The 12,955-nt window shown below is 37.8% G+C and overlaps 1 protein-coding gene across 1 annotated transcript in view; it reads left to right on the top strand.

Moving 5' to 3' along the window:
* Positions 1–12,955, top strand: part of MYO3B (myosin IIIB) — a 206,688-nt gene that overhangs the window by 147,946 nt on the left and 45,787 nt on the right. The window contains exons 32-33 of the mRNA XM_054830464.1: positions 2,661–2,781; positions 12,517–12,580. Coding sequence (XP_054686439.1) covers positions 2,661–2,781; positions 12,517–12,580 — 185 coding nt within the window. The remainder of the gene's footprint in view (positions 1–2,660; positions 2,782–12,516; positions 12,581–12,955) is intronic.

Consider the following 12,955-nt stretch of genomic DNA (forward strand, 5'->3'; position numbering starts at 1 on the left):
CAAGATTGTTTATCCTGCTACTTCAGTTATCCCATGAGTCAAAGGGAAAGTAGGAAAAATACAGCCATTTACCTGTCAGATTCAAGGTATTCTAGAATAATATTAGAAATCGGCTTGCAGAAAGGTTAAGTTGAAGAGAAGTTGATTTTGAAAATATGTATGAAAAGAAACGACAGGGTAAAAATTATGTTTATTAAATCAGATATAGCAGGGTTTATGTAGTGAATGAGGGAAAGACCAAAACGGTTATACTGACATTAGTAAGAGTCTCTGGGGAAAAGAATTTTAAAAATAAAATCACGGTAGGTATCAGGGTTGATTTATAGACACACACTCATGCAAAGAACTACTACAAGTTGAGAAATTACTAAGGATTAAACTGAAGTTTATCTTATTAGTTCATTTGTTTCAGTGCTGCTTTATCTTTATAGTAGTCCGTCAACTGACTGATACTCAGCGTGTTTCAGCTGCAGAGAGGTGGCTGCTGGCCAGCTGTCTCTGCTGCCAATATCAGAGTAGGCTCCTTGTCTGGTCAGTAGGGGATAGTTAAGGATTGGAAGCCTGATCGCATGGGGCAAGTGAATGCTTGCCTCATCTCTGCCAGACAGGCAGACTTTTCCAGTCTGATTATTAAGGGCAGAAAGTTCCTCAGCCTCACGATACCTGAGCTCGGTATTTGGTACAACACCTCAGCAGGCCCAACTTCTGTCATGCCTTCTGTAAAGTGAATGCTTATTTATTTTAGTAAGCTCTCATTAAAAGGCAATTTTTGCTGCTTCTTACCCTGGAAACCTCAGCAGCACTGAAACGCTTAGATTGTTATGTTGCATTGTGTACCACAGATCGAACTGTTCAGATGGTTTTCATTTTCTTCCATTGCACAAATAAGTGCAACACCACACATTTTTGTGGAGGTAGGTGGCTGAATAGATGACCGTTAACACTATACAGGAATTAAAGTAGATAGGAAGGGATTAGTTACAGCCGTTTCCTAAGGGAAAGAGCAGATGCAATCGAGGTAGCTCTATTTTGTTTCCTCTACCATCTTTTCATTACACAAAAGAAACATGAAGGGGGAGCTAAATTTATAACTAGTTAAATGGAAGAAAAGGGAAATCAATCAATTATCTCATAATTTTGTAATAATTGAGGGATTGCAAATTTCTTCTCTTTTGTGTAGGTAATGCCTATTTCTAGTATTTTGATAAAATCAGAGGCATGAGATACAGGGAAAACCTGTTAATCTTCTGATCAACTCCTCTGTTCTCAAATTATTCTATATTCTAGATTTATTCTACTTCCTGATTTCTCTTTGTAATCTACAATGTTATCTTCACCCTGATCCTACATGAGGTTGCCCTGGACCCCATTTCTGTGCCTATCCTACATCCCACTGTAACATTTAAGCTTGGAATCTAGGAACCCCAATGAAAGGGCTCTTCTCCTCCTCCTTTGGGTAACTGGTCCCCAGACTGACTCTGCTTTTGCATGTGTTTAGTGTACTTAAAAGCTTTTCCTGGTCAGGGAGGGTTTTTTCCTCAAAATCATAATATTTCTTGATCTTAGCTAAAATTTTCTTCTAGGTATTGTCTCACTTTTTAAGTTGCTGTCCTGCTAGACTAATAAGCAGCTCCTTTCCCTCACAACCCTCAGCCTCTTTATTCAGCAACTGCTTGTTGTACACTGCAACTATGGCATTGATACTGTACTTTCTCCCCTTTTATCAAGGTATTTCTACTTAAAATAATGCTTGAAATAAACCCTACAAGAAATAAAACTTTTAAAATCGTGGGTTTAATTGTACATTGCAGTACTTTTTAGTCTTTTGTCCTAAGTGCAGTATGTATCGCTATCTGGTTTGTGCTGGAGCTTTATTACTAACTGCTCACAGGTGTCAAGAATTCAAGCAAATTCATGTCAGATAAAACTGCAGAAGTAATTAAGTTATTTAGGTACCCAAACCTAGAGACAGTCCATGGAAATAAAGGGTATAGATATCTTCAAAATATTATTCATTGCCATTTTCTTTGCCATTTCATTTCACTGCATGCTTGCTACTTCATTTAGTATTTCTAGTGATTGTTTTGTTCTGCTCTTTTTTAATGAATGGTATAAATTCCAATCTCTGTATTTTTTTTCCTGATTATTTGTATGAGAAGTATTTTAAATGTTTTATTATGGTTACAGTTAATGGAAAAATAGAAGACATTATTAATTTTTCTAGTTTTAATTAAATATATCCCTGGCTCCTCCCACCCCTACCCCACAATAAAAGCAGGTAAAACTTCTGATTCTGCAAAATTCTGACTACCTCAAATCATGGGAGTTGTGATTAAAGAAGGTGTTTGGGGAATGATTTTCTACTATGTATTTTAATACATTCTAAGCTGGATTCCTATTTAAATTAGACATGTTCTCATTTCGAGGCCTGTTTTCCTTGCCTGGGCTGTGCAACAGTGAGAGTGTAAGGCCCTGTATAATTTCCAGCTGTCATTAACGTTGCAAACATTGGAGCCACCCCTGTGAGGTACTAAGTGTTGTTTCTGTCCACTGGCTCAGTAAAAGTTGAGAGCATTCAGCTCTGCACTGTGCAGAGTCAGGTGCCAGTCTGCATTTCAGGCCCTGCAGAATTTTTCTCTGATCATAACTATGTTTTTTAGCTTTCAGGGGATATATTGTTCGTAAAAACTGCACAAGATTGAAAAACAGCACTGGCTTTGTAGCAGATCCCCAGCTTACGAGCAGCTGCTCTGCTTCTGATTTTGACTGTGAAGAGCACTGGTAAGTTGAATCCTTTGCTGTCTATTATCTAACAGAAGTCATTTTCCACATGGTAAGATCTGAAAGGAGCAGGCGTGCCATCATGATTCAGCCAGCTTTTAGGGAATCTGCCATTTTCGAGGATGAGCACCTGTAGATTAGCCAGTCCCCCTACTAGCTTAGTCATCTCAATGTTCTCCCAGTTAGCAGAGTTAGATTAATTTGTGGTGCTGCTTGTCCTGGGTTGCCGTCCTGTTTCTGTGCACTTCTCGAAAGTACCCAGGATACCATAGATTGCGGACAGGATTGCAAGTGCTCAGCATTTCAGAAATGACTGCAGTGCATGTTATTAAATTTTCAAGACTAGAAAGTTACCCTTCTGTGTCTGTAAAATTCCATGCAGACCAGCAATGAGATAGGGAAAAGAGCTGTAAAAAGTAGATGTCACTGACAGAAAGCCCAGGAATACTGTAAACCATAATAGTGGTGCCCTCTTCTTTGTAGAGGAAGAGTATTTTAACCTTCCTTACCAATGGAGTCACTCCAGACAAATGTCCCCCTGACACTTCCTTGGGTATGAGAGGCAAGAGGGATCTGTTACATCTGTAGCTGTTATCAGTCTGTCTCCAAGAGTGTTCTAGGAGAGATGGCTGCATTTGCTGTATTAATCCCTTTGATTAGCAAGTTTCAGTGACTAAGACTTAAAAGATCTCTCCTGCTGTGGCATGGACATGAGGACAACTCAGTGTTTCTTCCAGTTCTTATTTCCGTTATTTTATATGCTTCCTATACAGCATATAAATGCAGGTTCTGCTACACCTCTTAAGAGTTCTGTGAGAAAATCAATTACTTGCTTGACTGTAACTAGATGCTGTTACTCCATTAAGAAGGTTGGGGGTTTTTTTTAAAAAAAAAAAAACTGGTTAACTTCTCCAAAATGGTATTTCTTTCTCTGTGTATCTCATAATATTGAGTTATGTTAACTTCCATGCTAACTTTAGTTGATTTAGATTGAATAGTGTTACATGCTCTGGTGCATTATTACAAGATTTTGTTCAGGTGTAACCACCTGCATTCCAGAATCCCTCCCTGGCAGTATTCTGTTTTCAGCAAGAAAAAGGTTCACGCCATTGGACAAGGACTAACTAACTAAATGGTTTTGGTAATGATTTTCAGGGAAAAGAATGAGCCCGCTGCAGTCTACCATCATAGGTCTGTCTTTCGGTTGCCTCACTGCTCATTGGGGCAATAAGTCTCCTAATTTATGATGCCTTTCATGTGCATGCAGCTCCTTCTGTCTCTTAAGTACTGAAGGAGTGTGTGTATTGTGATCTCTTTAGAACTATTGATGATCACATGGTCATTTGTTCTCCAGTCTGCACTGATGGTTAAAAGCAGGAGCTAATAAACTGTCTATTATCAGTTTTCTTTGGCATCCCAAATTATAATTATTTACAGTGTAGATTGACTTTTTTTGTTCTTTTTAATGATCTAGAGCTTTCACCTGGACTTGTTTGGAGGCACACAGCCTCTTTAAACTTTTTCCTTCATCTGTTTTATGTGTAGTTAGCCAGGAATGGTTTTCTTCCCTTTTCTTGCATTAGACTGTTTCTGGAATTCCTTGTTGCTCTCCAGACAATGTTTGTTTTTCTGGATTAGGTACAGCTTTCTTAATTGTACATCCCTTGAGGCTTACAAAGGTTTTATGGTTCAGTAATTGTTGAGGTGAATTTGGGCTCTATGCAGCACAAATATACAGACCTTTAAAGATATTCGGCCACCAAACTTATATTGAAATCAATGTCTACATGCCTTTAGATATCTGGCTTGAAGGTGTCCATGTCAAATACATTGGCTATTCAGGTCTTGCACCCAGTCCTGGTGCAACAAAAACCCCAACAAATATTGCAGATTATTTGCCTAATCCTATAAATTTCTCAGCAATGGCCTCAGGTTCCAGTGATTTCAGTGAGGCTTGAAAATGTTCAGCATTTCACAGGTGATGTTCAGAATCTCTGGACTAAATCCGATAACTTACTTTGCATAAATCAAGCCTCACTTCTACATGTAGCTGTTACTAAGCTGTTGTGTTTCAAGCATATGGCTGTTCAGTCATACAGGAAACTTGTAGGAAACAGGAAGGCTGCTGAATAATAGTGCAGATGTTTAACACAGTAGCTGGTAATCTGTCCCTAGAGAAGACAGCCTCACTGTGGCTTCACATACCATGGAACTAAAGTATAGAATAATAAAATATTCTTTTCTCTTAATTTCCTTTCATTTCTTTTAATTTCTTTTATTTTTGTTTCGGGTTTTTTTCTAACTAGTAGTTTTGGAAAATGAAAAATGAGTTTAAAGGTACTCAGAATCAGAAAGCAAAATTATATACAGTTCTGTTCTGTTGTATGCACAGGAATATAACTATACATTTAAATGTATGACAACCTGCTACTTTTTCAAAGATCTGTTAAAAAAAGAAGTTACAGTATTATAATATATATAGAGAGAGCACTCAGTTTTAGTAAGGAATGAATTTCAAAGTGTTCAGAAGAAATGGGCACTTCAAAAAAAATGTAATTCCTTCAAGGAAATTGAATCTCTATACCCAGTTCACGTTCTTCAGTCAGTGAATGCAAGACATAAGCAAATGCAAGCTAATAAATGATGTAGGATGCTAATTATATGCACACATTAGTTCATCCCTGGAAGTGTTCAAGGCCAGGTTGGATGAGGCTTTGAGCAAGCTGATCTAGTGGAGGGTGTCCCTGCCCACGGCAGGGGGGTTGGACTCGATCATTAAGGTCTCTTCCAACCCAAACCACTCTATGATTCTATCATTTAACATTGCATGTTGAATGTTTCCTGCATTTATATGCTTGACTTGAAAGCCAGTATTAACTGTGTTCAAATGCAAAAATCTTTCCTGTATGAAACTGATGTCACAAGTAACTAAAGACGCATTGAGTGTTGGCAAATATCTCTGATAGGAACAGAAATAGGTATAGGAAAATAATGTAAATGGTTAGCAGAGAAGTGGCTTTGTCTCATTGAAAAAATGTTTTTCCATTCAGTTCCACAGAGCTGTGCAGTTGCCTGTGACCACTTCTACCAAAAAAGGGTCATGGGATTAATTGTACACATGGGAGACCGACACTAAGTCTGAATTCCCCACCAAAACCCAGTCTGTGTACACGACACTTGCCAAGCCTCTTCTTGGCATCATCAGCCACTGAGAGGAGCCTGCATGGCATGAAGGAACTGAATCACAATCAAACCCTTTCCCAAATTAGCTCATTCAAAACTTTAAAAGGGCAGAGTTATTTTAAAGAGCCAAGCTTGGTCAAGACTAAATTCAAATGAGGAAAGTGAAAAACTTTCAGAGCCGTTTTTACAACCCTGCTGAACAGCAGATTTACCCTTCTGCAGAGAGCCAAATAGGCAGCAGAGAAGGGAGGAGTGTGACAGGGTCTCCCCTCTCATGAGGCCAGCGCGGACACCAGCCTTGCCTCATGTCTGCCTCCGTTTTACAATTGGTCATCGCATGAAATCAAAGATGCTGCGTTTTTGCATAGCTACAATTTCTAGTTAATATTAGGGATCTCTTGAGCTAATTAGGAATAATCAGTGCAGAAGGGAGAAGTAATTTTCTAAAATGTCTTGTGATTTTTAACTTGTTAGACTGACAGATCTCTAGTGAATATATTTTTCATAAATGTTCTTGTTCTTAGCAGGATAATCTACAGTTCAGTGACTAAGGACCTTAATCTACACTACGTCGTTCGTGTTCTTGTTCAGACAGAGCTGTCATCCTCAAATATCTTTAAATCCCTTTAGAATCTTGTCAAAGCATCTGTAACCTGCATGTTCCATCATCTTCCTATCCATTTCACTCCCAAGTGAAAATTGTGTTAAATAATACTGATCTGATAATTAATCTGGAAAATACTTTCTGTATTGTTCTTTTTTTCCTCTAGCTCACTGAACTGTAGCTCACTGACTGCTAAATATCACAATATGTTAGTTACATGTACATGAACAGTGGCCTTATACTGTCTAGTACAGCAGAAAGCATTGTTCCCACATAGTGACTTTGTTACACATCAGTTATGTTTGTAACTGTAACTGCATGTCAGTGAGCATTCCTTGCTCCTTTGTTCCATTATGGAGCTCTGTGTGTTAAGGATGCATGTTAGAAGATACCTGACATTAACAGCAGTTTACACTCTTGAGTCAAATTCATTGTGATTTTTCTCCTTACATCTTTCTCTTTTAGCTAGTTGGTATCATATTCACACTTTGGTCAGCACAGGTTCTCAGAAACCGTTCATTTTTGTAAAACTCTTGACATTCACATGAGACTTAGGTAATCAATATTGCATAATAAAGCCTGAACAAAACCATGCAGACATACCAACTTAGGTGTTTGGAAAGTTATAGACAAAGAATGATTATCTGCGTTTCTCTGTTCTACAGGAAGTATGTATCTGAAAGTCAGGTTCCAGAATTGGGTCTATTTCTACTCATTAATGGCATGACTGATGAAGCAGAATCTGATTACTAAATTTGTATCAGTACTGAGTGATGGTTACAAGAGTTTAAGAGGGCAGAATTAGAATTAGAAACAGAGGTACGTGGACTGTAGTGAACCATAAAATGAATGTCAGTCAGTAACGGCACCCTGCTCCAAAGTTCACATTGGGTAGTAGCAGTGAGGACACATACTACCTCTCATGTGCATCATACCATTTTCTCATCACTGTCAAGATCTCAGTTAGTGTAGTATATTAGACACTGAACTTCAAGAAAATGAACGGGTCCCTCAGCAACAAAAATGATCACATCTCTATAAACCATGATAAGGGGAGATCTCTAAGGGAGCTGGAAAACTGAGGGTACAATGTGGTATCATTTCTCTAATCATGAAAGGCTGATGTGAAGAGGAAAGGAACAAACTGTTCTGCATTGAGAATCAGGCAAGAAATAATGGGCTTGCATTGCAGCACAGGAGAGCTAGGTTAGACATCACGGAAAGCTCACTGATGGCAAGCTGAGTTCAGCCCTGTGTAGGTTACCTTGGGAAGTTTCAACATCTCCATCATTGTAGGTTTTAAAAATCAGCTTAGACAAACTTACGGAAAAAAAAAAAGAGTCGGTGTAGCTGATTTTTCTCTGAAAATGAGGATGGCTTAGATGATTTGCCAAGGTTCTTTTTATGATTTATAAATATAGAGTGACTTCTTGAAATGTAAAATCTCTGCCAGTGGGTTTGGCATTGCAAGTCAGCCACTTTTATAGCATCTTAGTGCCAGCAGCCATTGCTGCATCGGTGTAGGGAGAAAGTATAAAAACTGTTCTAGAGGAATTCTCCTTGGGTCAGCTTAAATTGCAACAGCATTGTTCTGTGCCTGAAAAATGAACAATGTTCATTTCTGAATGTTCTGCAGCAGCTGGAGGCCCACTGAAATAGTATGCAATGTGGATTCACCAACATGGACATTGGTGGGTTAGCACATAAACATAATAAACATCCCATGTATCACTGAGAGTAGAGAATAAACATGATTTCAGCCACATGAGCACAGATCAGTTCAGCAACTGGTTTAACGCGAATTAAACTGTTCCATATAAAAACTCTTCTGCCTTCTGCTGTGCTTTCTTTGACTTGATCTGCAACTTGCCTCTCACTAAAGTGAGGTTCACTCAGTTGATAACAAAACCTTCCTTGGATTCTTTTGATTAAAAGGAAAATTTAAAAAAAAAGTCACTATGTTAATGTGCTTCTGTTCTTCGTGGATAACTGCTTGAAAGGGTCACATCTCCACATTTTAAACCAGTTTCTTTTCAGAACCTTCAGACGAAGGCCATCAGGTCCTGGTGATTTACTGCTTACACCTTTCTCACATAGCTCCATAATTTCCTCCTTGGATAATTTCAGTTTCTGTCACAACCACACTATGATTTCTTGTGTAAGTCATCTTTTGAATATGAATTTTCATTTCTTTCCACAGTAAAAGCTGGTATAAATACATTCTGCTTTCCTTTAATTGCTTCACTTTACTATTTGTAATCATAGCAAACATAAAGGTTATTGCTTGTGATGGAAATAGGAGGTCTGCAATTCCTGTGACATGCAGTGGAACCCATGCAGTGGGCCTGATTCTGCTGTCATGTGAGCTTCTAATTACAGTTCATAAGTTCAAGTAGTTACTCATGATTTATAAAGGTGTAAATGGAAATTTAGGCACAATTTGTCAGTGCCATCTTTTTATTGTTCCTCCTCCCCATCCCTTTGGAATTTTTCATCTACCCATGCTGGAAGGATTAAATTTGTTCTGTTCAGGAATACATTATTTCTGCAAAATAAGCTGTATTCTTTCTAGTGGAATATCTAGGAGTGTTTCTAACATTTTCGAAAGCTTCATCATTTAAATGATGAAAGTCCAAATTCCATGACTTACATTCACAATGGCCAGAATAACTCCAAAACTAGCTATTTTCCTCCAGCATAAATTAGTCTGTGCTGCTAGTTTTATTCTGCTATCATTTGACTGCTTTCAATGCTAAGGACAGTGTGGCCATTCACTATACAGATGGGTAGACAGACCCTAAGAATCAATGTTTCTCTTTTTGTCAATGTTTCTTGCTAATTGAGTGATTTATAGACAGTCCATATGTGAAGACTGAGGCCTATTATAGCTCAGTAGCCGAACATTCAGCAGCAAATTGTTGTATTGCCTGACTGAAACCAGGCACGTATCTCTTGCATCCTTTGCAGGTAAGTGTGCTGACCGGATCTCATCTCTCTGACCCAAACACTGCTTTTGTGCAAAAGTGGAAAACAAAAATTTTTGGAAACCATAGGACAAGCAGTTTCTTCAAAGATACCTGAAAATACCCCGCACCTCAAAATCAGCCTCAGGTGCCACATCTGAAAATGTTAGCTATGATCACTGTTTGGCTCATATGAACTACTGCTGAGCTGCCCTCCTGGTGCTATTGCATTTTTCATACTGCATATTAGCCAAATTTTCAGAATAGCTCAGAGACTGATTTCAAGGTGCTCAGCATCTACAGTTGATGCCATGTTTTCAGAAGTCTTCCCTGCCAGTTTGACGTTGTGGTGGGTTGCCCTTGGCTGGCCTTCTCAACAGGACAGGGGGAGAAAAATACAATGAAAAGCTCATGAGTAACAGCTAGTAATCATGAAGTACATACTTATATCAGCAACAGTACATTCTGCAGAAGGATGGGGTATCATGCACCAAATACAACCCAACTTAGGATTCTACTACTCAGAAACACGACATCACTGGGATCCTGATACAGAGTCGGCGTCTAAGGTGGCTTCAGAATTCCAGAGGCTGATTTTTGCTAGCTTAAGCTGTACAGAAGGCAAATGGCTGAATTTTACCTTCATGCTTTAAACATTTAGACAATATCCTAGCCCTTGCAAAGTTAAAGTGCTGTCAAAACCATACTAAATTCTAGATTTTTTTTTTAATGGAAGGTAGAGATTAGTTCAAGCTGCAGATTTAGATCCAGATCCAAACAACCCCAAAATCTGACTATTTATTTAGATGATGATTCAGTCCATTATGGTATTGTAGGCCATTTGCAACATACTGATCCAACGGCAGATTTTAATTTTGACATCCACCACAGTGATATTTGAGGATTATTCATGATTTTTAGCTCGTATTTGATTTATTTTCTGCAGTATTGGAGGGTGGAGGAATGAATCATCTCAACAAATGCTTCAGTAATTTTGGGGAAAAGTGGCAAGTGATCTAATCCCACTAAATAAATGGTTATCTAAATAATATATATATACGAGATGAATAGTAATAAAGAACTTTACAGATAATATGGTACATGCACAAATGCAATGTGAAATACAGTCCTGGAGATATTTTATACTTTTCTGTACAAGAAGTGTGTCAGTACAAAATAAGAATGCATTTTTAAAATGGATCCCTCCATTTCCTCCAAGGAAAACACCAATTTAAATTCAAATTACAGTTTAGGCAGAATGTTTTCCTGCTGTTTCTAAGTGTCAAAGAATAAGGGGGAATTTAAATTCCCCAAACCTGACAAGCAAATCCAAACTTCATTCACAAAATTGCAACATTACAGAAAAGTTGAATGTTTACCATGTTCGTGAATGCTTCATTTTGTTCCTGCACCCTGAGGTAGCTTTTTGACAGCTGTGATGCCATCATTCTTGTGATTAGTTTGAAACAATTCAAGTCAATGCTCTTGAGCTGGGGTAACATATTCAGACAAACTGCGTTAACCTAGGAGCCTAAGCCCTATTGCAAATAAGGCTTGAAATACTTCAGTAGCCTCTGTGGATGTCACAAAATAAATGTATTATCTAATACGTATGCATGGTGATATACAGCTATCAAATTCAATACATAAGTCTAAAATGTTTCAAGTCCTTCAGTAGTGTTATTTTAATCTGAAGTATCTTTAAAGGGTACATTTTAAAGGTTCATTTTGAAAGGTAAAATGCATGTGTGGCCAGACATATTTTTTTAAAGTCCAACATGTTCTATTGTTACACGAGTAATTTATAACTAGTGTAGCTGACTGAAACAAAAGTACTGACAAAAAATAAAGTTTGAGATAACATACATTGTATTTTTTAATCAGTAAAGCAATTTCGTTCTTTATATTCCCCCCCTCCCACTGTCACTGAAAGGACTGACATATTCAATTGTAATAGCTGTGTAAAACTGAAAGAGCTACTTAGTACCTGGTAAAGCTTCCCCCTATCTGTGAAAAAAGCTATGATAAATATGTCTACACCAAAATCTATGACTGAAACTTAGATTTCAGATGTTTTCATCTATAAGTGGAAATGCAACTGCCATTAATAGTATTTTCAGAAAGGTTATGAGGGGGTTGGAGAGTAATGATGCAATGACTGAGGCATGTTTTGATGATCAGAAAATCTTGCTTTTAATCCCAGTTTTAGGACCATGAGCATATCAAATAATATTTATGAACGTCAGGTTTTTATCCATCAAATGAAATTGGTAGCATCTTTTTTTGGTTTTGCACCGCTGAAGATTCTGGTGCAAGTTCTGTCTGGGTGGACTTTACTATTGAAGAGATCCACTGACTTCAAAGGCCTGCCAACAAGGATCAGGGCCTGCAGAAGGTTTTTATGATACTTTAATTAGCATTAATGAGAGCAGGAGTTGGCCCTTAATATTTTTATGGTGACATAATGTGATGGTAAAATAGTTACAGATATAGACAAAGAATCTAAGAACTCTTACTCCTTGCTCTGTGCTTAACCCAAATGGCTTTAGAAGAACCCAAAGCCATGTGTTTCACTTATTCTTCATCTGTCAAATTTTGACTGTCTAAGTTTGGATTGTATGAAAACAGCTTTTCACAGCCCTGGGAAAAAAAGTTTTGCGTAAAATCTTGTCAAATTAATTTTAATACATGACTTCGATTTCATAGAATTCTCATAAACTCATTTTACACATAGCACATATCCACAAAATTTTAATGACAAATTCATTGCTCATAGCCTGTTACTGTGTTTAATAGCATGCACTTCCTTATAAGAGGAAATGGGACTGGTCTGTGTTTTCTCTGAATTGATGGTAAGTGCATATTTAGAAATTGGGGGAGGGGGAAAAGGGAAAATCAACAAAAATGTGTATACCAGTAAACCTTTTGTAAGAATGAAGAAATTACAATATTTAAACTACATATTTTATTTTTCTTTGCTTTTAGGCAGCAAACCAGTAACCAGTCTTCTCCTGTGGTGCCTGATTTTCTTGACAAACAAACAAAAAAGGTACTACTACGTTTATATTCTAAAATAACATCACATTATAACTTCAAATTCCTGAGTCCACAGTTCTGCAATGTGTGTATGGCTGCTTGGCGTAGCCATCTGAACATGAAACCGTTAGTGATGTTTTGAAGTCTTTGAGACAAAAGCCTGCTTGCTAAGAACTTTAGTTCTGGAGAAAGACAGGGAGGTACAGTGAATAAGAGAATCAAAAGGCTGGAAATTTGCTGCTGAGAATAAATGCTAGCTGCTCCCTGAGGTGATTTGTCTGTGCACTTCACTTTCTACAGATGTTAGAGACTCTTTTTTAGTAAGGACCTGAGGTTCTTTGGTAGCACTTTGATATCCTGCTCGAATTCAATATGTGAAATGGAGGAG

This window comes from Grus americana, chromosome 6, assembly GCF_028858705.1.
Source record: "Grus americana isolate bGruAme1 chromosome 6, bGruAme1.mat, whole genome shotgun sequence".
Taxonomy (NCBI): Eukaryota; Metazoa; Chordata; class Aves; order Gruiformes; family Gruidae; genus Grus; species Grus americana.